Source organism: Ascaphus truei, chromosome 2 (genome assembly GCF_040206685.1).
Source record: "Ascaphus truei isolate aAscTru1 chromosome 2, aAscTru1.hap1, whole genome shotgun sequence".
Lineage (NCBI taxonomy): Eukaryota > Metazoa > Chordata > Amphibia > Anura > Ascaphidae > Ascaphus > Ascaphus truei.
In genome coordinates, this window is record NC_134484.1 from 400,343,066 (window position 1) to 400,368,688 (window position 25,623).

A 25,623-nucleotide genomic window follows, 5' to 3' on the forward strand; every position below is an offset into this window, starting at 1 on the left:
TAATTTAGAGTCTATTTTATAGATCAGCGTTTCCCAAATGGTGGGTCGCGACCCGGCACCGGGTCACGGAAGCAAAATTGGCGTGTCGAAAGGAGGCTGGCCGCGCGGCGTCCCCCCCTCCCTCCTTGCGGCGGCCCGAGGTGAGGTGCGGGACAATGCTGAAGTGGTGCAGGCTGCTATCGCTGGGGTGTCAACGGTGATTCGCTGACTCGGGCTCCTATTGCAGCCCCGCATCATGATGTTGCCGCCCATGACATGCTCCGCCCCCCACAGGACACGATGCCCGGCGTGATAGGAGGTAGGAAGTGGTAGCGGGGGCGCACCTGTGCCTTCGTTCCTGGCGCTCCCTTTCCCTCGGTCCCCTTGGTGCGGGTGCGGGAGATGGGTGCGGGAGATAGCCGCGGGGGTGGGCAGTGGTGGCTGCGCGGTTGCTGGCGGGCAGAGGGTGCAGGGGGAGGCGGGGAGCCGCCTGCTCGGATCGCAGGCCTTTCCTCTCTCCCCCGCCCCCCCTCTCTCCAGTCACTCACATCCATCGCTGCCTCTGTAATACAGTGTGTGTGTGTGAGTGTGTGTGTATAGGGGAGTGTGTGTGTGTATCAGTGGCTGTGTGTGTGTGTGTATGTGTGTGTGTATATATAGGGGAGTGTGTGTGTATATAGGGGAGTGTGTGTGTGTATTAGTGTGTGTATCAGTGTGTGTGTGTATGTGTGTGTGTGTGTGTGTGTGTGTGTGTGTGTGTGTGTGTGTGTGTGTGTGTGTGTGTGTGTGTGTGTGTGTGTGTGTGTGTGTGTGTGTGTGTGTGTGTAGGGGAGAGAGTGTGTGTAGGGGAGAGAGAGTGTGTGTATCTGTGTGTGTATCTGTGTGTGTGTATCAGTGTATCAGTGTATCTGTGTGTGTGTGTATATAGGCGAGTGTGTGTGTGTGTGTATAGGGGAGAAAGTGTGTGTGTGTGTGTGTGTATCAGTGGGTGTGTGTATAGGGGAGAGTGTGTGTGTGTGTGTGTGTATAGGGGAGTGTGTGTGTGTATAGGGGAGAGTGTGTGTGTAGGGGAGAGAGAGAGTGTGTATCAGTGTGTGTGTGTATCAGTGTATCTGTGTGTGTGTGTCTGTGTATATCTGTGTGTGTGTATCAGTGGGTGTGTGTATAGGGGAGTGAGTGTGTGTGTATAGGGGAGAGAGTGTGTGTGTAAGTGTGTGTATAGGGGAGTGTGTGTGTATCAGTGGCTGTGTGTGTGTGCGTGTGTGTAGGGGGGGGAGAGAGAGTGTGTGTGTATGTGTGTGTGTGTGTGTGTGTGTGTGTGTGTGTGTGTGTGTGTGTATAGGGGAGTGTGTGTATAGGGGAGTGTGTGTGTGTATCAGTGGCTATGTGTGTGTGTATGGGGGAGAGTGTGTGTGTGTGTGTGTGTGTGTGCATGTATGTATCTGTGTGTGTGTGTGTGTGTGTGTGTATGTGTGTGTGTGTGTGTGTGTGTGTGTGTGTGTGTGTGTGTGTGTGTGTGTGTGTGTGTGTGTGTGTGTGTGTGTGTGTGTGTGTGTGTGTGTGTATCTGTGTGTGTATCTGTGTGTATCTGTGTGTGTATGTATCTGTGTGTGTGTGTGTGTATGTATCTGTGTGTGTGCGTATGTATCTGTGTGTGTGTGTATCTGTGTGTGCGTGTGTGTGTATCAGCCACAGCCACTGTGTGTATCAGTGGCTGTGTGAGTGTCTGTGCAGGCCAGCAGTGCCTGTGTGTGTGTTGGTCTGTCTGTGTGGGTGTCTGTGCGTGGTCAGTGTCTGTGTTGGTCTGTCTGTGTGTGAGTGCCTGTAGGTCAGTGACTGTGTGCTTCTGTGCAGGTCAGAGAGAGAATGGGGGAGGGGGGAGAGAGAATAGAGGGGATTGGGAGAATATATGAAATCTGTATGGACATTCATAACTGTTTTATTTTACCTATAGGCGATAACATTTTTAGTGGGTCACGAAGGAGAAGTTCAAAAATAACCGGGTCACGGAAAAAAAAGTTTGGGAAACGCTGTTATAGATGATTTAAATACAGAACCAAAAACCTCAATCTTTGCAGCACAACCACAAATATAGAATATAAAACATACTGTATACTTCATTGTTTAAGAGATCAAGCTGAATGCCTTCACTGCGCTACAGTCACGGATGGGGGTAAACCTAAGCCCCTGAAGAATGCAGTACATGTTGTGTATCCTGTTGCTGTAGTTGTGCTACAAAAACTGTAAACCTTCCTGACAGCGAAGGGGTTATGGCAAGAAAAAGGATGCACTGATCATTACAGGGTTCTAAATATGTTATTCCAGAAATTCACCATAGCAGATATTTTTTAATAGTCCAAAAAATGCTATTTTGCCATTTTCAATATCGCTTCACAATATCGCACTGGCAAACTGTGACACATTGTAAAGAGATTGCACTTTTGATTACTGTGTCGGAGATAGTCGGGCTGATCATCTCGGTACTATGTAATTTCACTACCATGTTTCTAAATGATACTTAAAACTATTTTTGCAAACTTTCCTTAAGCTGTAAAATGAAGATATCTCAGTAAAGTGTGAGGCTGCCAAACAAAGGCAAGCCGCTCAATGCCAGTTAAATGAAGTATATTAAGAATATGGCTGTAGATTAGTCTCAGTAAAGGAGATTATTTTTTTCAAAGCTGTACCGAAGAATGTTAATACGATGAAACAATCGTTTGTTTATGTAAAAAGAGTGTCCTAAATGCAACTGGCAAAATAAATAAGTATATCTTAAGCACCATTATTTACTAAAGACAAGTAATGACAATCCCACAGAAATAAAGAAATACAGGGGACAGAGAAGTTATTCGGTTTGCATACATTATGTACAGTAATGCTGAGTTTCATTTTGTCTGAAATGCACTGTTCTGCACCTCCATTCTTCCGGGACTCCACCATGTGATCGCTTGGTGTAGCGATCCTAGGGTCTTGGGAAGGTCCCCCTTGAGAAGGTCAGTTGTGATAGCGTCCCTTAGAAAATGTGCCCTTTGTGAGCTGGCTCTCATGATCAAGGTACAACATGGGGGCACTCAAAGGGTTAAACACTAATCACAAGAATCCCTGAATCCCTTTCATCCTCTGTATAGCAAACTGTTACCTAGTAACAGGAAGAAAACAGGACTTCTACGTATGAAATCAGCGTTTGATGTGTTCTTAGACGTATTAGCCTGTTTCATCTTAGTTATTCTTCAGAACTACAACATATGTGTTTTTATTCATATATTTTCCACTGAATGACTCGAGTTTACACACACACACACACACACACACACACACACACACACACACACACACACACACACACACACACACACACACACACACACACACACACACACACACACACACACACACACACACACACACATATCCTTCAGTGGCTGCAAAAAGCGTACATTTAAACCATTGCTTTGCAATTTATACCATTTGGTATGCTTCCCCACGTTTCTGAAAACATACCTTGTAAAAATAATATATTGGAAATAATATACAGCTGACCTTATGTTTCTATGTCAGGGGTGAGGAGCTACAGTAGCATGAGCTTCATTCTCAAGGTTCAAATTCTATTATCTAGAACCCAAGATCCTTTTGGTATGGCTATCTATACGTGGCCATATTGCTGCGGTGCTGCTCCATGCGACAGCTTCAGGAGCTGGAAAACACATGATGGCTCACTCTCTTAGGGCTTAGTAGGCGTCTTATGGAGTAGCAACACTTTGTGGATCTGTCTCATAGTGCTTTTTATACTCTTTCATGGAGGGACTGGCATTACATAGATCCCTTAAGTGCAACTTCACTCATACTACTGTGTAATGATATACATGCCAATGCTCCAGGTGAGAAAATCCCAATTTCAGGGGCTGTCTGTCGCGGTTCGTGCTGCCTTCCCCAGTTCCCGATTGGCCAGCTCACCAAGCCTAAGAGTACTGCACGTATGAAATATCAGTTCCCGCGCACTGGTTTACCTCAGAGCGAGCCTGCCTGCCTACGGCCGGTGCCTCAAGTTACTAGGTGCTGTTCTCAACATATGATCGCAGCTGAACCATACTAGATCAAGGCTCATTAACTGACCTCTAAAACTAGCAGAATTAATACTCACTTGAACTACTTCTGGGCCATTTGTGTCACCTGGAACATTTGTTGTTGTTAATTAAAGGGGGAAGGAGGAGAAATAGTGTTTGATGAAAGCAGAGAGGGAGTCTAGAGTAGCTCATTTTCATACAGCTTACTGGTTTCTCCCCTTCTCCTCCTTATATCTTCTCCTGAGGCACAAAGGTTAGGCTCATGTTGAAGAGTGATATCTGTTTCTGCTCAGAAGAACCCTTCTGATGGTGTACAATGATCGCCCTGCAAAGTGCCTTAGCCCGTGTGCAAAGTGTGTGCGGGACTGAATGGGGTTATTAGGTGTGTGGGTGCAGGACTGTGTGGGATTAATAAGTAATAATATTTATGGATTTTGTATGGTCAACGCAGACCGACGTTGGTCCAGATCATGATTGTAAAATCTCACCTTCCTGTCAAAGTCCAAATGTTGGCATATATGCAATTATATGAATTACTGGATCCTTACAGTGGTCGTCTAATACAATGCTCTCCTAATGACATTGTGAGCATAAGAATTACATTGACTATAATACTTTATTATGTGTTAAGTTAAAGCTTTCTTATGTTGGAAACTGATTTCATACACATACCTTCCATCCTTCTGTGCCGCCCCTCTTTCTGTGACTGTTTTGACAAATATCCCCAGTTTTTCCAGGCCTGCATCTGCTCCAACTCCCATGCCGATAATACTGACGCCAAGGCCTTCTTCATCTGCAATTGAGAAGAATGGGGATTTAGCAACCAATGTGAGTTCACAATTATATTAAGCGTGCATTGATTAATTTACCTGCTGACGAGAAATACATACAATTGCATTTGCATTGTAAGGTGTTTGAAAGTTTGACAGTCAATGTTGTTGCGGTCTTAAGTTTCCAAAGAGTAGATGCAATAATATTTAAAGTTTTTTAGTTATATTATTTTAGTTTCCTAATTACTTTTAAATATAGCTATGTGTGAACATTTTAAAATAACCAAACCTGCATTCTCCTACATAGGCATCATCAGGGCATGCCAAATTAAAAAACAAAAACACTCACCCAAAACAAAAAGTCACTCCCCCGTCCCCCCCCCCAAAAAACTCTTTCACCCCCCACCCCCCTTTTAAAAGTCTTACCTGCTGCAGGGTGCGGCGGCGGGGTGCGGCATCTTCTGCAATTTTCCTGCTTCTCCCCTGCAACTTGCGAGTGTCTGCCCTGCAGCTCCTGTGAAAATGGCTGCGCGCTGTGTTGCCATGACAACAGGACGCTACGTGACATCAAGATGTCACGCGGTGTCAAGTTGTCATTTGACACCGCGCAACCATTTTCACAGGAGCTGCAGGAGAGACACTCGCAAGTTGCAGGAGAATGCCGGGTGACGCTGCCGCCGCCGCACCCCGCAGCAGGTAACACTAGACAGCGGGCAAAATGCACTCGCTCCAGGTGAGTGCATTTGTCGAGCCCTGGGCATCATCATCATAGCAAACTAGACACCCTCTACAATTCAATATGCCACTTTGTCCTCTAATGTAACTACAACATGCAACACTGCGAAATGCTCAAAGAACTAGATTGCTATCACTTGAGACTAGGTGCAAAGTTACTTGTTTCTATCTTGCCTTCAAATACTTTCTGGGCAAGCTACCTGTCTGAACCCCTACCACATGCAGCACGTATCATCTGAGATCTGACTCCAAAAGACTGTTCACGGTCCCAAGGGTCAACAAAGTATCCGGCCGCTCCTCCTTCTCTTACCGTGCACCCAAAACTGGAACAATCTACCTCAGACTCTCAAAGCCACCACCAGTCTAAATTCTTTCAAAACTAAAGCTCCCATTTTAATCTGGTCTGTAACTGTTACATACGCCTATAGCATATATTATCTTTAACTGTTCATGCAATGCCTTATATATAATGTACAACCCTGTTCATTTAATGTAACCATGTATTATCATAACTCTGTGCTCAGAATATACTTGAAAACGAGGTGAACCGCAATATATTAGTTCCTGGTAAAACATTCTATAAATAATAAACAATAAATCATGCAATAGGAGAGAAATAACAATATGGAATGTATGTATTGCCAATTTCCCCCCTTATGAAAACAAGCAGTAACACCTCATTTATTTGGACTAACACAATATATTTTTTAAGACAAATCCTTTTTTAATGTCAAGCAGTACGGTTGGGAGAGAATATACCTCCTCAACACATAGCGGAAAACATGAAGTCTGTGAGTTAAAATACAAAAAAGATTTTGGGCCATATTTACTAAGCAGTGCTATTCTATAAGACATCTTCTAGTACAATTAAACAAATATGGCCCCATACAGCTTATTCCAATGAATAAATAGGCTTTAAGGTGCGTATGGAGTAACACCTCTTATTAAATATGGCTCTTTCAATATTCATCTCCAAACACCAGATTAGACCTGCCAACAGCACTCGGACGGAGGGAGGGGGCTCCAGGGAGGCATTGTATGGTGTCAAGGAGGGTGTGTAACTAATTATGTGCTGGACGAGGCTAGTTATTATCCAGGGGCAGAGTCACTAACATCATGGGGGCGGGTACAAGCCTCACGATTTTCATTGAGGAAATGTTGGCAGACTGTATATGCAGAAGGTGTCTTAAAGTTGCGTTACCTGTTTTTTCTTCTCTGATTTTTATTAATAGGTGGGGAGAAGGGAGTCTCTTGAGCTTAACCTCATTCATTTCAGCTCTGAGGACACCTTTCTTCCAAAGAAACCCCTAAAGGGGCTGCCGGTAGTAGCTCCAGCGGGGCACGGAAAATGTCTGTTTAAAGGTTCTGCGGGTCAATCCATTGCGTGTTCCTATCTGCCCATGTGATGTGGATGTTTAAACATATTTGAGATATCAACATCACCTTCCGATGTAACTATCTCGGGAGCAGGGGTCCTCAGAGCTGAAATTAACACGGTTCAGCCCCGGAGACCCCCTGCTTCCCACCTCGGAGGGGGGGAGAAATATATATATATATTTTTAGAGGTAAAACTCCTTTCAATATGGCCCACAATCAATAGTAGGGGTGCGCCCCCCAGGGAGGGCGCGAGATTTTGTGTGGCTGGGGGCACGGTGGTTACAGAGGTCCCGCGCTCGTGTAATGTGACGTCACATGACCCTGCGTCGTCATTTGACGCCAGAGTTGAGCAGGGAGGGGGGGGGGGGGGGCAAGCAGGGGAGAAGAGCAGGCAGCGGGGCACAGGGAGAAAAGACTGTGCACCCCTGATCTACAGTGTATTACTGAAGTACAGTACTGTATTCACTTATTTTTAGACAATTGATAGTGATAAAATCCATACTTTTATATTGTCTAATTTGTTTTTCCATTATATTATTTTTTTGAATAAGGAAACGCTCTGGGAAAATACCAACTAAAACGATGTCTGATTAAAATATGTTTCATTGTATGGTAGAAAGAACGAAAAGTTACGCAACTTGTACCTAATCGGCAAGCCACCAGAGGTTGCTGTAATGCTACCAACATATCTACCTTGCAATAGAACAATGTTCTAGGTACAATAACAGCACCGTTAACACTAGCGACATTTTTATCAATATAATTTATTTATAAAGCACCAATATATTCTGCAGTGCCGTACAGTGGTGGAACAGTAGTTGCATTAGGTAGAATGACATACAAATAAGAACAAACACAAACCCATACAAACGTTACTGAGGGCTCTGCTAGTAAGAGTCTACAATCTAGAGGGAAAAAAGGGCATAGATGAAACAAAAGGTATAATTCGCTGAACATTTTAAGACTGAGTATGTCTAAGAATGGAGTTTGCTCCAGCCAAACAGGTGGTCTCATTGAGTTTGGGGGATGGGGATGTCAAGGGAGTGGGGGGAAGGTCGTGTCAGGCTTCCTTAAAGATGTTTTCAAGGGGCCTTTAGGCATCTGAAAGGTGGGGGAGAGTGTCATAATGTGTGTTAGGGAATTCCAGAGAAAGGGTGCAGCATGAGAGAACTCTTGTAGGCATGAGTTGGAGGAGGCTATAAAAGAGGAAGGGAGGCATAAGTCATGGGCAGAACAGACATGGCATTTGGGGGATTATTTGGAGACGAGGGCTGAGATGTACAGTAAGAGGAATTCCAGGGATGGGAGAAAAGGGAGGGGAAGGGGACTGGGGGGTGCTCCCGCATCAGCAGAGGTATAAAGAAAAATAATAATAATAAGCGTATGAATAAGACCAAAAGCTGGTGCAAAAGGGGATGAGGATAACTATGAACAAACACACAAGAGATTCCCCTTGAATGCACTCAGATAGGTCAGTGATAGTGATATGATTAGTACATTAAAAAACCTTTAATCACATATAAAATTATGTTGTAAAGAGGGACAAGGTAAACATAGTCCAGGACCAGTCCCTATTGGCAAACCAAAGAATCTTCCTGCAAACAAATAAACGGAAGATAAATACAGATAGCACTACATCAAAACGCAGTGGGCCAAGTGGCGAAGGTAATCACCCATAGTTACCTACAGGAAAAGGTGCTAATCCAAATAATGGATGTCCTTATGTCTAAAAAATCAGCAGACCTCAGCGGATGCAGGCTGCTGATACTGAGTCTGTAGGGGTGAATAGCTTAAAATGAGCCGGTCCAGTGGTAAGGCCTTAGTATCAATGGCCCACACTGGAGTATGATGTAGTGTGAACCCAGAAACGGTGTGAAATACACATAATCAAAAACAACCGAATGGTGCACATAAAAAACACATCCCCGTACGTAACTATATAGATGTGGGTATGGTACCTTACGTAATAGTGTAGATTCCTGTCAAGGGCAGGCACAAAATGTGCTATACTAGTGCCCTGAGGCACGGTTCAAGGACCATATCCAGTTAACGCCTCCACAACATTGTGACAAGTTGCACAGAAATCACACATAATGAATTGGAATGGAACAGCTTCAATAGGTCTCGTGGTGAGTGATGTTACTGATACTGCATATTGAAAGAACAGAGGGATACGGTATGCATGATAGTAGATACATATGGTGTGCTAAACCGCAGGTAATTATAGCTCACTATGCTAACATGCACATGTATATCACTGGATAGTGGTGTAAAAAAGGTAAACAAGTTATACCGGGTTAGATGATAAGTGTAAGCCCCATAGCTTTACAGATAAGTAAGGTTGCCTTGTGTGTTAGTGTGGATGTATGTAAAAGGGCAGGCACCAAATGTGCTATATTAATGCCCTGAGGCACGGTTCAAAGACCGTATCTAGTTATAGCCTCTACAGCACAATGGTAAAACACACGAAGTTAACACACTTAACCTTGCATTAGTAATGCTGCAAAAGTAAATCCCTTAATAATGATGTAAATGAAGGTAAGTGTATACTTCCCAGGCAAGAAGGTCAGTAACAAGCCTGTGCTGTGGGGACTGAAAAATAACAATATACTACCACATACAGATGTAAATCAACTATAATGGTGTCCAAACAAAGCAGTAGAGCTGTAGCAAGTACAGCAGTGTGGAGAGGGTATAATGCCTCTACTTGGCCATTTGACCTATAATGTCCGTGGAGAGTCCAACCGGACACACTAATGAGATATTTCACTTAGCTTGTGATGCTCTGCTAACATATCTGTAGTCGCTCCACCGGGTCCCGCTGTCAGGGGAAGTGGAGGCGGGTTACCGAGGTGTAGTTACCGAGAGACAGGATAAGTCTCTGATTCTAACTCGGCAGCGATCACACTCGTGTGTGGCGTCCATTCGGCATGGTGACGTCACTCCGTTCCGGTCACCTGACGCACGTTTCGCGCGTTTCCGCGCTTTCTCAAAGGTCAACATCATTTTATATGTGATTAAAGGTTTTTTAATGTACTAATCATATCACTATCACTGACCTATCTGAGTGCATTCAAGGGGGAATCTCTTGTGTGTTTGTTCATGTACAGTAAGAGGATTAGGATTGTTGAGGGCTTTTTATGTTAGAGATCGGATTTGGAATTTTATTCTAGAGGATTTGGGAAGCTAGTATCAGGATTTCCATAGTGGAGCAGCAGATGAAGAGCGGTGAATGAGGTAGATAAATATGGTAGAGTATCTTTTTGATGTATTGGATTGGTGACAGTCAGATGAGGGAATGCCAACTAGGAGGAGGTGGCAGTAGTAGAGGAGAGGTGGTATCTGAGTAGTGAATTAAGATTGTGGTTGCGTATTAGTGAGAAAGGCATATTCTGGCAATATTTTGCTGTTGAAGATGGCAAGACTGAATGAGGTACTGAATGGGAGGAATGAAGGAGAGGGTGGAGTCAAACAGCAGGCTTTGGGTGTTGACAAGATTGTGAAGTTATTTACAGTGAGAGTCTGGGTTTAGGGGTGACAATGGAATGGGGAAAGCTTAGGAGTTCTGTTTTGGACATTTTAAGCTTCAGATAGAAGTGAGACATCCAGAAAGAGCTAGACAGTTGGTGACACATGACAGGAGAGAAGAGGAGAAGAGGTAAATGTGGGTGTCGTAAGCATAGCGATTAATACCAAAATAAATAAATGTATTACTTCACTGAGAGAAGAGGTATAGAGTGAGCATAGATGAGAGCCTAGGAAAGAGCCTTGTGGGATCCCAACATACATATTGTCCAGAAGATAAAAGGTAAGTACATAACAGTGAAATAGAGTCACACAAAGGCTCATAATAAGTGGTGCTATACCATAAAACACTTCTGGTGGTTGAAAACACGTAATTGGCTATAAGGAGTTTGGAAGGTCTTTAGGAGTGCTGGTAGGTGATCATTACCAGCCATATGTTTTTCAGATGCAGTAGGAGTGGAGAGGAGGAGACACAAGAAAACACTGACGAAGGGGCTAGTTAAGGATGTGAACCAGGAGAAGCTGCCTCATGAAGGCCAATAGAGTGTAGAATGTGCAGGAGAAGGGTGCGATAAACAGTTTCAAAGGTAGTAGAGATCCAGGAGAATAGGTAAAGAGAAGTGACCCTTAGATTTTGCTGTCAGTAGATCATTGGCCACTTTTGTTAGTGCTGTCTTAGTGAACAATTAAGGACAGAAGCCAGATTGCAGAGTTGAGTAGGGAATTGGAAGAGAAAATGGTTGTGTACAAGCTGCTCGAGTTGCTTGGAGGCAAAGGAGAGAAGAGAGATGGGGCTTTAGAGAAGCTGGGTCAACATAGGGTTTCATTAGAATGGGTGTGATGAGGGCATGTTTAATGGAAGCTGGGAGTTTCCTGATGGTGTGAAAAAGGTTTAAGAGGAGGGTTAAAATGGAACTTTGTGTGGCAGTGATAGAGCAAAGAAGATGTGTGGGAATAGGATAAAGGGGCCAGTAGTATGTTGAAAGGAAGAGAGGAGAGTAGAGCTCTCCTCCTCAGTCACTGAGCTGAGGGTGGAAACAGGTGCTGTGTGTGAAGTTTGACATGGTGCGATGTTATGTCTGGTAATGTCAAATTTATATCTGAAGTAAGTGGAAACGTCTTAGGCCATGCAGGCAGAGGGTGTTGCTGATGAAGTTGGGTAGAGAAGGGAGTAAAAGTGGTGAACAGATGTTGATGGCTAGAGGACATATTATCAGATCCACAAAAGGGTGCTAAGTTTTAGCATGCCTCAGCTCCCATTCATATGCATGGTACTAAAGGCGTGCTAAAGCTTAGCACCCTTTTATGCATCTGGGCAATATTAAGGAGAAGTAGGTTTACATACAAGGGAAAGGGCAGTGTTGTAGAAGGTAAGTATGAATTTATAGTGGAGGAAATCTTCTTTACAGCGTGATTTCCTCCAGCGCCGTTGTATAGAGAGGATACCAGGTAACGACAGGAAAGAGAAGAGATGGGGATAGAGGAGCAGGTATAATGATGTGGAAAATTGGAAGGGGTCTAGAGTTTCTGCATGTACTGTCACAAGTTTACAACATTTTGTCAATATGTTTATTTCAGACACATTTTCCGACACTCAAGTGATATGTGTTCTTTGTTTCAGGATGTGGTGAGGATGATTACAGAATAAATAGAATAAGCATCAAGGAAGAAAAGCTATAAAAGTAAGAGACAAGCAGACAGGTTTGATAAAGGAAAGAAATAGAATCTGTTCTGTTACTTAAATCCACTGTACACTAGCACTTTCACTGACCATCAATCCGTCTCTAGTCTACATTAGCTGAGCTGCACCATTTATTTTTCTCTGCCACTGAACAAACATTACTTTGCTGTTCAAAATGAAAAGAGGTTAATGGAAAAGATTATCTCCAGTTGTCCAGAAGATAAAAGAAAGGGGCGTACTTAATAGTGAAATAAATACACAAAAGCGGCGCTGTTCCATATGACCCGTCTGGTGCTCGAAGACACTTAATGGACTATTCAAATGAATACTTTTAGAAGTGCAGCCCTGTATGAGACACAGTTAAACCCGCTGGACATATAAACTGTGAAGCTGTCTGTCTATGAATGAGAGTTTATGATGAGTGGCTTCTCTGACATGGAGAAGTGACCTCACAGGATATTGAATGTAGTAACAAAGGAGGGAGGGGAGTAGGTGGTATGATACCTTTCATTGGACCAAAAAGTCGTTTATATGTTACAAGCTTTCAAACCTCTCAGGGTCCTTCATCAGGTTTGGCGGACATACAGATACAAAATTATTAAATACAGTGTATGTAAGAAGGAGACCTGGTTTCAATGAATGTTGAGAGGAAGTGGTAAATAAGATAATGCAGGAACATGTAGCCTAGTGTGAAAATTATCAGTCGAGACATAAAAGGCTAATTTTCACACGAGGCTACCTTACCTTATTTCCCAATTCCTCTCAATAGCCATTGCAACCAGATATCCTTCTTACAAACATATAATAATATTGTATATGTAATATTATTACATATGATATATATATATATATATATATATATATATATATATATATATATATATATATGAGAGAAAAAGAGGAAAAAAAACAGGCGCACACCTAGTGCATTAAAGTAAAACAATGATTTTATGGAACATTAAAAAACAGACAAATGCCCACTCACAAATCAAACGGAAATAACGAGCAGTTATGAGATTGGCCCTCATAAGCCTCCGGTAGCGTCTGGAACAGCAATGGAGTCTTCTCCTACACACGTGTTGCGCAGTCTCCTTCACCGGAAATGACGTCCTCCCGGCGTGTGCCCCGCAACAGGAAATCCCTCCGGGAGCCACAGACTTTGCCTACTTCGTTCTGGCTGCTGCATCACCAGGAATAGTGGAGATCTGCCCGTTCCTTCTGGTCTGGCTTGCCGCTCTCAATACTGCATCCGCAATGCACTGAGTTCAGTGGGAAAGTGCCTCCTCCGTCTCAGCCACGCCCTACGCGTTTCGTCATCAGGATGACTTCATCAGGGGTGAAGTCATCCTGATGACGAAACGCGTAGGGCGTGGCTGAGACGGAGGAGGCACTTTCCCACTGAACTCAGTGCATTGCGGATGCAGTATTGAGAGCGGCAAGCCAGACCAGAAGGAACGGGCAGATCTCCACTATTCCTGGTGGTGCAGCAGCCAGAACGAAGTAGGCAAAGTCTGTGGCTCCCGGAGGGATTTCCTGTTGCGGGGCACACGCCGGGAGGACGTCATTTCCGGTGAAGGAGACTGCGCAACACGTGTGTAGGAGAAGACTCCATTGCTGTTCCAGACGCTACCGGAGGCTTATGAGGGCCAATCTCATAACTGCTCGTTATTTCCGTTTGATTTGTGAGTGGGCATTTGTCTGTTTTTTAATGTTCCATAAAATCATTGTTTTACTTTAATGCACTAGGTGTGCGCCTGTTTTTTTTCTCTTTTTCTCTCATAGGTATTTCCAAGGGAGTTGTGATCCCTTTCAAACGGGCTGCCTGTACCTGGATGCAATTTATTGGAACAGGACTCTATGTTTTTTAAGGTTTTTGTTTTGGTATCTACATTAGAAATTCTTTTTATATACATTTTTTAAATATATTTTTTTAAAAAATTTTTTATAGCATTTTTTCATTAAAGCTTTTTATATTATATGTATTATACCTAGCAACATAGGATCCACTTTTTACTATTTACCCCCCCTTGGCCACCCCATTGGTTGTATCAACACAGTAGCATACTCACTCACAGTTAGGCAGGTTGTTATAATAGGCGCTCCTTAATATTTTTGTTTTGTTCTGATTTATATATATATATATATATATATATATATATATATATATATATATATATAACATTTCAACTACTTATTGGTCCAATAAAAGGTATCATACCACGTACTTACTCCCTCTCCCTCCTTTGTTACTACATGGAATAAAGGACCAACACGGCTACCCACCATTCTTTCCCTAGGATATTGAATGGGAACATCACAATGGTACGCTTTATAAGTTACACCTATGGCAAGGTGAAAAAGTGTAAGAATAATCAGTGATAATTGTCATTCTTAAACTACTACAACTACTAACTTCTTCATGGCAATTAACAAGCAATTAACAACAAATACAACTCTCAGAACTGCCATCATTATAATGCCCAGCACTATACATTTTACAATATTTAATGTATTGTATCAAATATATAAAAATATCATTTTTATTTAAATAATAAAGAAATGCATTATATGGCATACACATCATTAAAAAAAAGCATTGCCTGATTCACAAACCTACTCAGTGTGCAGAAGCCTTTGTAATTTAAGTAGCTTTTATATTATGGAAACTGCAATCTGATTCTGGGTGGTGTACTGTAGTCACAACTCTTTCATTCTAACAAATGGTTGCTGTGCTCACACAGTAACCTTGTATTAATTTTCAATTAGCTTGAACAGAGCATACCTTTTTCTAGCTCCACTGGGAATAACTCTAGCTTTTCCACACGTTTTTCTAGTTCATATTCTGCTGAAGCAGCAACTGGGTCTACTTCATCATTTCTCCTGTCGTAATCTTCATTCGAGTATGTGTTGAACACCTGTATAAGCACAAAATAGGGGGGGGGGGGGGTTAACAGCGGATCTAAAGAACTTAGAATATTTTTTGTATTATTATTTTTTTTAAATAAGTACACTTAAAGTACATCAAATAAAATTGACATCAACTACAATAAGTATAATAATTCTGAGTTTAACAGCATACAAAGCATTGATACAATACAATGGCGATTTTGTTTTAACAAAGATGAGAATAAACAACCCTTTACTCGCAAATTTCACACAATGGTTGTTTGTTTCAATGCAGCATACATTGTGAGGATTGTTAGTAGAACAATTACACTGGTTGATACAATTGTGGAATCTAGTTTATTTTTTAGAAGTGCATTTCTCTCAGCCATGCAATGTGCTGTACGCGTCATACCTTGCCAGTTCCTTCCTGAGTTTTGGCCAAGCTGACAGATGTTTTCCCATAAAATCACAAGCGTTTCCATGCAGACATTAACATATATGCATTCCTACCAGTATGACTGTAAGGGAACATCACATTAAATAACGGGAAGTAAAAAAAATAGGTCTTGAAGATACTGCCATTATTGTCCCAGAAACTGGCCAAACACAACTGGCCACCTTCTGATGTTAGTATACCAGCTAATGTGCTCTCTGTCTCTTACTGGCATTACACTTTTGAGAAGTCCAAAACCTTATTCAGAAGTCACTTCAACTTAGAGGCTGTAGGGAGAAACGGATTCAAACATGCATTAACCACTTATCACTATACTAATGCTTCAGTTCAGATAATAGGCTACTGTTAACTTCACTGCCACTAAAGAGGTTACGTTTTATAATAAATATTAAAGAAGACCAAACAACAACACATCACTATTGGTGCCTGCACATTTAAAGTAAATGTTTAAATCATCAGCAATAAACATCATCACTTTTTAAAAGTTGATTCTAGTACAAACCTCAATAGGAACTATAATATTCTGTTCTCGTGTATCTGTTAATATACCAGCACATTATTATGCACGCAGACGATTGCTTCTCCTTCCTTTGTGGAGCTTGTTAGGCTAGCGTATAAACATCCCAAAGCACATTAATCTAGATGTAGGACTGTATGCAAGATGCTGGCACAAGCATTCTGCAAATGCTCAAGTGACTTTATTTCTATGTTGTCGCAATATTGCGTGTTTCTGTCAAACGCTTAAGAAAAATGTTTGAGATTAATTAAAAATAATTTACTGGATAGATGGAAATAATTAATACGTTTGTCACAAAGCTTGCCAGGGCTTGTTGTAACCGTTTCATTCAACATTCACTCATTCTTCACTTTTGTTATATTTTTGGGGTTGACATTATTATTACTATTCTTATTAATCTTATTTATTATTGTTATCATCCTTTAATTGTAAAGCACCAACATATTCCACAGCGCGGTACAATGGGGATACAGGGACTTGATAATGACATAAACAAAATGACATACAAATAAGGACAAACATGCACACACAGATACAGAGAGGTAATGAGGGCCCTGCTCCTGAGAGCTTACAGTCGAGGGGATGAGGGACGATGTTGAAACAGGAGGTGAAATGGCTGCTCGTTGTGGGATGAAGTGTATCTCAGGTTGGGTATGGTGCAGCCAGACACCTGATCCCATTAAGGTTTGAGGATGGAGATGTTAGGGGGTGCATAGTGTGGAGATTTGTCCAGATATAGGGATAGATACATTAATTCATTAATGCCCTTCATGTTGGTTTTGAAGAATAAAGTCCTAAAGTAAAGAAAAGAAATTGGGTGCTCCATAACAAAACAGCATGTTGAACTATAAGTGTGGCTGCTCACACTATTGTGAAATTGTGGATGTTACTTCCTGTTTATTTTTGAAAAGGGGATTTAATAAATGGCCACCCAATAGAAAGCCATTGCAGCCATTGTGGCTTCCTAGGCACCTTATGAGCCCACAGGATTTGGCAGCCATTTCCCCTGGAGAGAGTTTTACAAATGGTAACTTCACAGGTAAGTTAACTTAAAATAACATGCTTCATCTCACGGAGCACCGGTACCTCCAACTGCAAGTATATTGCTGCCTTATTATACTCTTACAGGTGTGCTAGACATAACCCTTTTGTTTGGCCAGTCACTTGAGAAAGAGCTTTGTACAGCTCGAAATGTTGTGTGTGCCTAGAATAAATTTATTTTCTTAAAAATCCGTAGTGCCCTGGATCCTCCCATTTGTTCATCTCAAGAGGACCTCTTGGTTCCCATACTGTAAAAAAAAATTTTTTAAAAGAGGCAAGTGCTAGTTATCTCCATGGCTTGAATACGAGTAAATTCCACATTAGGTGCATTAACCCAAGGGTGCTCAACTCCAGTCCTTAAGCCCCCCTGCACCCGCAAGAGGTCAGGTTTTCAGGATATCTGAGCTTTAGCACAGGTAGCTCAATCAGTCCCTGCTTCAGCACAGGTGGCTCAATCAAAGTCTCAGTCTTGAAGACTGGAGATGAGCACCCTTGCGTTAACCAGGGTTGCCACCACTCCGGGATTTACCCGGAGACTACAGGTTTTCGGCCACGTCTCCGAACTACGGGTTTACCTGAAAAATCTCCGGGTGGCAACGGCATCTACCCTGCAAATCGTGTGAAATGGTGCCGCGTTGCCATAACGGGACGCTATGTGACGTCACTGCGTCCCGTTGCCATGACAATGGGACGTCACGTGACGCCTCAGTCAGGAGATGATGCCGCTGCCGCCGAAGGTAAGAGAAATAAATATATAACTAAAATAAATAAATGTACAAAATGTTATTGTAAAAAGACTCCAGGTGAGCCTTCAAGAAGGTGGCAACCCTGGCGTTAACCCATATCGGACCATGCTGAATCACCCGTCACATTGTTTTTAGGATGACAGCTCTTAGTGCAGAATCATCGGAAATGTTAGATGTGGTGCTGGGGTAATAAAAACAACTCTGGGAGATGCTTATTACATTATCCCCATGACAAACCACACGATCCCACCCAAAAGATCTAAAACCTTTACTTCTTTGAAAACAATAGCTAATAAAATTGCAACAAGAACACAAGAAGCAAAAGTGAAGTTTCTGCGTACCTCATATTTATCTGTCATATGTTTGTGTCAGGTTTTGTTAAGACTTGTGTTTTCGTTTTTTATGGTTGCCCTGTCAGACAGAGAAAACTGTTTACAGCAAACAGATTAAATAAACTGAGTGTAGATGATTCAATAATGAAAAGAGCAATTATTTTTTGGGACAATAACTGTGCATGCACAAAACCCTCTAAGCTCCTCAGTTTGGTGTACCATTTTATGGTTCTGTTTTTTAATTTCTTCACATCTACGTCATTTATTGTGCTGTCAGGATGATTGCCTTTGCATTTGGCTTACACATTACATTTTGTTTTTAAAGCTCCATAAGCGGACAAGGTAGTAAATACAGTACTCATTGTATAAATGTACTCATTGTAGTATATGCCTTAGTACCAGCAGAGATTATGGGTTGAATTAAACCTACTGTACTGTAGTTCTTTACAAATGAGAAACTGCCTTTTCACGTTTTTCAAGCAGAAATCTTGCTTTGGGCAAAATTTCGTCTTTTCTTCTGGAACCTGTTGCAGAATTCTCTACAACAGGGGTGCTTAATTCCAGCCTCAAGATCTCCCAACAGGTTGGATTTTAAGGATATCCCTGCTTCAGCACAGGTGGCTCAATCAGTGACCAAGTCGAAAGATTGACATATACAGCGACCTGTGCTGAAGCAGGGATATCCTGAAAACCTGACTGTGTTCAAGTGCCCACAAACAAACACCCATCGCACAAGAGTCAAATGTGTTAATATAGACAAATATACTATATTACAGTATGGTAATAGGGCATGAAGAAATTAAAGAAGCTGCTCCCATCCCCTTGTACCCCCCTTAGTAACAGGACAGGAAGCAGGGGGTCCCTGAACCTTAACAGAGTTAATATTAGCACCAGAGACCCCCTGATTCTTGAGATATGTAAAAGGTGCCGCAGGTACTTCCTGGTTATTTAAATCACCTGCATACCACGGCCTAATAGGAAGCTGCAATGGATGACGTTGCGGATTCCTATTGGCCGACATAAATAGAGCGTGAGATTTAAACCATCATTTTCTTTTTCCCCTGGAGGGGATGTTACCAGGAGGTCCCCAGAGCTAAAACTAGTGTAGTTGAACCCTAGGGAACCCCTGCTTCCTGTCTATGTAAAAAGGAAAGGGGGGCTAAAAATCAGAAAAAAACTATGAAAGGAAAATCAGGGTTAAAATGAAATTAGCCACATGTATAGTTTTAGAGTTTTTGGTTGTACAGTATTTGGAGTTTCCTTCTAGCTAAACCTTCCTCTGACTAATTTCTGCAATAATTGTACTGCCTTGAAGAAAGGTAGGTTAATTGCAGGTTGTGATACCTTAACTCTCCATTGTTCTCCAGACATACAGTGAACACAAAATGTGTTTCAGCGCTAACAAACTTATTTAAAGTGCAAGTAATTAGAGTAACTTACATTTGGGATGCAATATATATGGGTAAATAAAAATACAACCCATTTGTAAATGCGTGGTGCTGCTCCCAAAAAGGTATCCAGGGTCAAAACACACAATACTTAACAGAACAGGAGCGCAGCTCTCGTGAAATATGCGAGAAGAGAAAAATAACACAAAATAGTGTATCAAAAGATCCTATGACCAGTAAACCAGCGTCAAATGCTCTCACACAGTCCAAAATCTTTTCAGCACTGAAAAGTAACAGTGGGATGTACAGTATGTTGATGGTCTGGGTATAGGCAAGGATCAGAGCAGGGGTGCGCAAACTGGGGTGCATGCCCCCTGAGATTCTCTTGGAGGGAGGGGGGGGGGAGTGTGCGGCGCTTACAGAGAATACAGAGGAATGCCAAGATAGCTCACAGGCTCCAGCTGCATGAACACAAACATTCTCCCCCCTCCGCCACCTCCACGAGTCAATCCAGTTATTTCTTTTGTCGTCCTTGCACCGTAAGCACCATGACGTCAGACGCGTCATGACGGAGCGAAAGACGCGTAATGACGGACCGAAATACGCATTATGTTACGGCGTGCGGTGATGTCACGGACTATACCTGGCGCGCGAATTGACGCTATTAAAATAACGGACTGTTGAACACTTGGCTATTGAGCCCTTGAGGAAGCCAGTTGCCCGGTGAAACACATATAGCAATTTGCATTGCTTGACAGAGCCTGGGAGGACCTTGCCTAGCCTGAACCTACATCCCCAAGGACGGCCCAAGAAAGAACTGGATTGACTCCAGGTGGAGGTGGCCGAGAATGGAGACTGTTTGTGTTCATGCTGCTGAAGCCTGTGATCTCACAACACTCTCTATCAATGTACAATTTGTGAGTACATTGATTTTATTTTTCCTGCTTATATAAAGTGTTTTTATAGAATTACGCTATCTTGGCATTCTTTCTTTTTAATATTTGAACGTCCTGGAGTTACTCTCTGATCCTTGCCTATACCCAGGCCATCACCATACATCCCACTGTTACTTTCCAACGCTGAAAAGATTTTGGATTGTGTGAGTGCATTTGACGCTGGTTTACTGGTCTCATATGATCTTTTGATACACTGTGTTGCAATATTTTGTGTTATACTTCTCTTTTCACATATTTCACGAGAGCTGCGCACCTGTTCTGTTCTACATTTCTAAACATACACCTGAAGTGAGACTCACGGTTCTCGAGTTGGAACTACACGCGATCGCAACCTCTAAGCAGTCACTGTTTTATTGAAAATAAAAAAGGGTTTGTGTGTATATATATATATATATATATATATATACAGTGTTCGACAAACCTATACATTTGCTCGCCCCGGGCGAGTGGATTTAACATCGTGGTGAGCTCCTATTGGCCCAAGCAGCACACGTTTGGTACTAGGTGGCGAGTAGATTTTTTTGTTGGGCGAGTAGATTTTTTGGTGATTTGTATATATATATATACTATATATATATATATATATATAAATATATAGATGTATCTGTACCGTGTTAGCCAAGCTTAATAATAAAGAACAACTAGTCGATACCGTTCTGTGGCTAACTAAATGCTTTTATTTGTGCGAGCTTTTGAGATACACTGATCTCTTCTTCAGGCGTTGTTACAATTGATTAAACCCCAAACAATTCTTGGAAACAAGGCAACTGGAATGTTATCTGTTGATGAAGCCTACCACTCACCCCAGTGCAGTATGCAATTTAATACATACGGTGTTAAATGGCCCCTGAATGCTTGTGATGTAAGGGAATGCGTTTGTGTGTATGTGTGTATGTGCATGTATGTGCGTGTACATGTGTAAATCTTAATTAATAAAGCGCCCACAGTGTATTCAGCGCTTTATAAAAGGTGTGCATCGAGGGGGGGTGTATAACAATGGTGTGGGTAGGTGTAGAAATTTAAGAGGGTGTTGCAAATACCACACAGGAATCTAGAGTACAAAATAATTTCTCCAGCCATGTCGTTTACCTCATCATATGCATGAAATGCCCAGGGGGCTGCTACTACATAAGTGAGACAGGACAGGGGTTAAACAAGAGAATGAATCTGCATCGTCACAGCATCACACATGGAACAAGAGACAGTCCTGTCAGCGAACATTTCTCTGACTCTGGCCATAAGATGAACACCTTAAGTCATAAATCGCATACTGCACAGGGGGGAGGTGTAGGCTTCAAACAGATAACATTTCAGTTGCCTTGTTTCTAAGAATTTGTTGGAGCTTAACCAATTGTAACATCGCCCGAAGAAGAGATCAGTGTATCTCGAAAGCTTGCACAAATAAAAGCATTCTCGACTATTTGTTTTTGATTTTATATATATATATATATATATATATATATATATATATATATATATATATATATATAAGGATACTCCACCAGAATCCTAAGAATGAGCAAGAAGATGTATTTAGTACATTTCAAAAATGTTTTTTTTAAGAGCTAACTGAGGGCCCCTTCACTAGAATTGTGCATGGATAGGGTTACCAGATGTCCCGTTTTTTTAAGGTCTGTCCCGGTTGCCTCACATTCTTTAAAATGCCCCGTTTTTGTCCATCAGAGCAGAGGGGGCAGCAGAGAGTGAGGATGCCGGCAGGGAGGAGAGTGGAGGCCGTGTCTGACCAGCAGAGGGTGGGGGTGGGGGCAGGGTTAGTTTCAGCAGAGCCCCGGGACCGGTGTCTGCTGCCAGGGATCAAGATGGTTTCCCCCCACCCATGTTCCACAGTGACAGGTAGGGTCCAGAATGGGGAGACACACACTATAGGGAGACAAAAACACAGAATGGGGAGAGAGAGACACACAGCATGGGGAGAGACATACACATAGCATGGGGAGAGAGAGACACACACAGCACAGGGAGAGAGAGACACACAGCATGAGGAGAGAAAAAGAGACACACAGCATGGGCAGAGAAAGAGAGATACACAGCATGGGGAGAGAGAGAGACACAGCATGGGGAGATAGAGGGACACACCATAGAGGGAGAGAGACAACATGGGGAGAGAGACAGCATGGGGGTGAGAGACAGCATGGGGGGAGAGATAGAGACACCACATGGGGGGTTGGAGAGAGAGAGACACACAGAATGGGGAGAGAGAGAGACACAGCATGGGGAGAGAGACACACACATACAGTATGGGGGGAGAGAAACACACAGCATGGGGAGAGAGACAGCAAGGGGGGGAGAGCGAGAGAGACAGCATGGAGGGAGAGAGAGAGAGAGAGAGGAGAGCATGGAACGAGAATGGAAGGATGGGGGGGAGAATGGAGGGATAGGGATGAAAGAGAATGAGGGGGGGTGAGAAGGGGGGACAGAGAGGGGCGGAGAGACATAAAGGTGATATAAAGGAGACATAAAGCGCAGTTGGTGATGTCATTTGTTTTATAAATATTTTTTTTAATGTGTCACAGTTTTTACTTTTGTAAATCTGGTCACCCTATGCATGGGCAAACACTGTCATACATACATTTAAATAGTGCACAAAACCAGAAATACTACGGACTTACAAATCACATAGGGCACATCACAAGTGCACATCATCACTGACTGCAAGGCAACCACTATCAACAACCCGTGAGAACATGTAGTGCTGAGCTATGTAAATATACATCAAGAAGATTCGGTCGGCGAGCAGTAGCTACCTTGATTCTGAAATGGTGCAGCATACTTAATAAGTGCTCGCTAGATCTCATTATCCTCGTCATTCATTGAGCATTCGACGAGTGAGTTGACTAAAATTAGAACAGCTATAGAGTGTTTAGGATCTAAGTATAAATCAACAACAGTTCATACTGAACAGATTGGCTATCGAAACTTCAGAACTCAGTTGATAATTATCACGAAAGCATCATCAAGTACAAAAAGCTGAAACTAGTCTCTAGAGACTATAAAGAGCACAAAGTATAAGTGCTTCATTGGGCTTAGTGATTCACAACAAGACAGACCACAGCGAAGCAGATTTACCAAAACTAGACGCCCTGTCTACACAGCCAGTCCCATTCAGACATCAGATACAGACTTTTCAGTCACCCTGGATAGGGCAAGCGTCTTCTTTTTTAGATACACACCCACCGATTACGAGACGCATCCAACATTCACTTCAGGGTACAAGTGCAGAAGGGGTGGTGCAAAACATAAGGTAATCTACAACTTATCTAGATGTAGTAAAAAGAACAAATCAGAGCTACAGTGAACAATTATCAACAGTGCATAAATAAACAAAATATATCAAAACTGTGATATATACCGTACAGTAAAGGGAGATGCTGACCTGTGACTATGCTTTCCCTATTTAATACTGCCAATTAGGTCCTCGAACCCACAATAGCCGAGAGGATTTGAAAAGTGAAGATGACCTAGTCGCAGAAAAAGGAGAAAGGGAAGGGGGGGAGGAAGGGGAAAAGAGTAGTATGTCTACTCTAAGGATCTATAATAGATATACTACTCTATGTTCTCTCCCCCCTCCCTTCTCTTTTCCCTCTTTATCTACGCATAGGTCATCTTCACTGTTATCTAGATATAGACCTACTCTCTCTGTTCTAGAGATGTGTCCTCAATAAGGGTCTCTGTATCGTACCCACTTGTAAACAAGACTTGTGTCAGTGGGAGATTGACATGTTCAAACTCCACTGACAGTTATAAAGTAAAGATTGTTTTAGTAAAAAAAAAATCCACTGCCTTTGCTAATGCTTCTTCTGATGCTCAGCGGCAAACTCCATTCAAAAGAGGTAGCACGTTTGAATACATTAGCCATAACATCGCCACTTTCATGAATTTGGTGGAGAGGGAGACAAAATCCAAGATCCACTTGCAGAAAACTATTTTTCACAACTTAACCAGGCAAGAACATTTTGCTTTACAAAAACTCAAAGATAATAAAGATATTATTATACAGGTGGCAGACAAAAGGGTGGCATAGTCATGATGGACTACACATTTTACATACAGGAATCTCAAGGGCAACTTAGTGTTCCTACCTGCGATAAAACCCTCTTGGAGACTCTACATGGCAATACAAGGTGGAAATCGATGCTATTATTGAGCTTGGCTTTACCAATGGTTGGATCACTGAGGAGACTAGGAAATTCCTTATACAAAGGTATCTGGTTGTCCCTATGCTTTATACTTTACCAATAGTACACAAGTCATTGGCCATGCCCGCAGGTGGACTAGGTAGACCTATAATATCAGTCAAGGATCCTTAAGTCAGCCCTCAGTGAAGCAGCACAGCAAGAGCTGGAAGAAGAGCTTGAATATATGACATGAAATATTGGCCACTTTAGTTAAGTAAGAAGAAAAGATGGCCACATTGAGCTCAAAAGCAGAAGTCTATTATATTATAGAGGTACAGAAAATGGAAGCATTAGTGGAGTAGGCTTCTTATTTAACAAGAGATTGAGAAACAACATAGTTAAATAAGAAAGTTCATCGGAAACAGCAGCCAGAACTGTCATTCCATAACCAAGAGGTACAGACTTCAAATGATCCAAGTCTATACCCGAAAATCAAGTCACACGGACAATGAAGTAGAAGACTTCTACAACAAAATCGAGGTTGGTGGCCAGCAGAAAGATAAAGCATCAGTTGGTAAGTATGGTTAACGGAAACAGGAATAATCAGGGAGACAAATGGGTATAATTTGCAGAATGTGAAAACTTCTACATCATGAATTCATTCTTCAAGAATAATCCAAATAGGAAATGGAAATTGACTACATCCTACTATAGCTAACAAAAAACATGTGATTGAGTGCACAGTCCTTTTTGACATAAGAAGTGGTAACCAATTGGTTCGCTGCAAAATACATCTTGATGTGAAGATGAAAAGTGATTCAAAAGAAGACAAAACAATAAAGAATAACAACAGTTGACAATTTCAACTAGAGCTGAAAATTCGGTTCAGCTTGCTTGAAATGCATGGGGTCACTTTAAAGCATCAAAACCCCATGTACTAAAATTATTTGTGTTATAGGATTGAAGCAGGGAGTCTCCAGAGCTGAACCCCATTCATTTCAGTCCTGGGGACCCCCTGCTTCTAGAGATACTTATA

General features: G+C 42.2%; 1 protein-coding gene across 7 annotated transcripts in view; it reads right to left on the reverse strand.

The window, feature by feature from the left end:
- The window catches only part of PPP1R9A (protein phosphatase 1 regulatory subunit 9A), a 255,370-nt gene that overhangs the window by 127,581 nt on the left and 102,166 nt on the right, over positions 1-25,623 (reverse strand). For all 7 annotated transcript variants that reach the window (XM_075587306.1, XM_075587305.1, XM_075587302.1 and 4 more), the window contains exons 3-4: positions 14,914-15,046; positions 4,716-4,836 (exon numbers count right to left, since the gene is read on the reverse strand). In XM_075587306.1, coding sequence (XP_075443421.1) covers positions 4,716-4,836; positions 14,914-15,046 — 254 coding nt within the window. The remainder of the gene's footprint in view (positions 1-4,715; positions 4,837-14,913; positions 15,047-25,623) is intronic.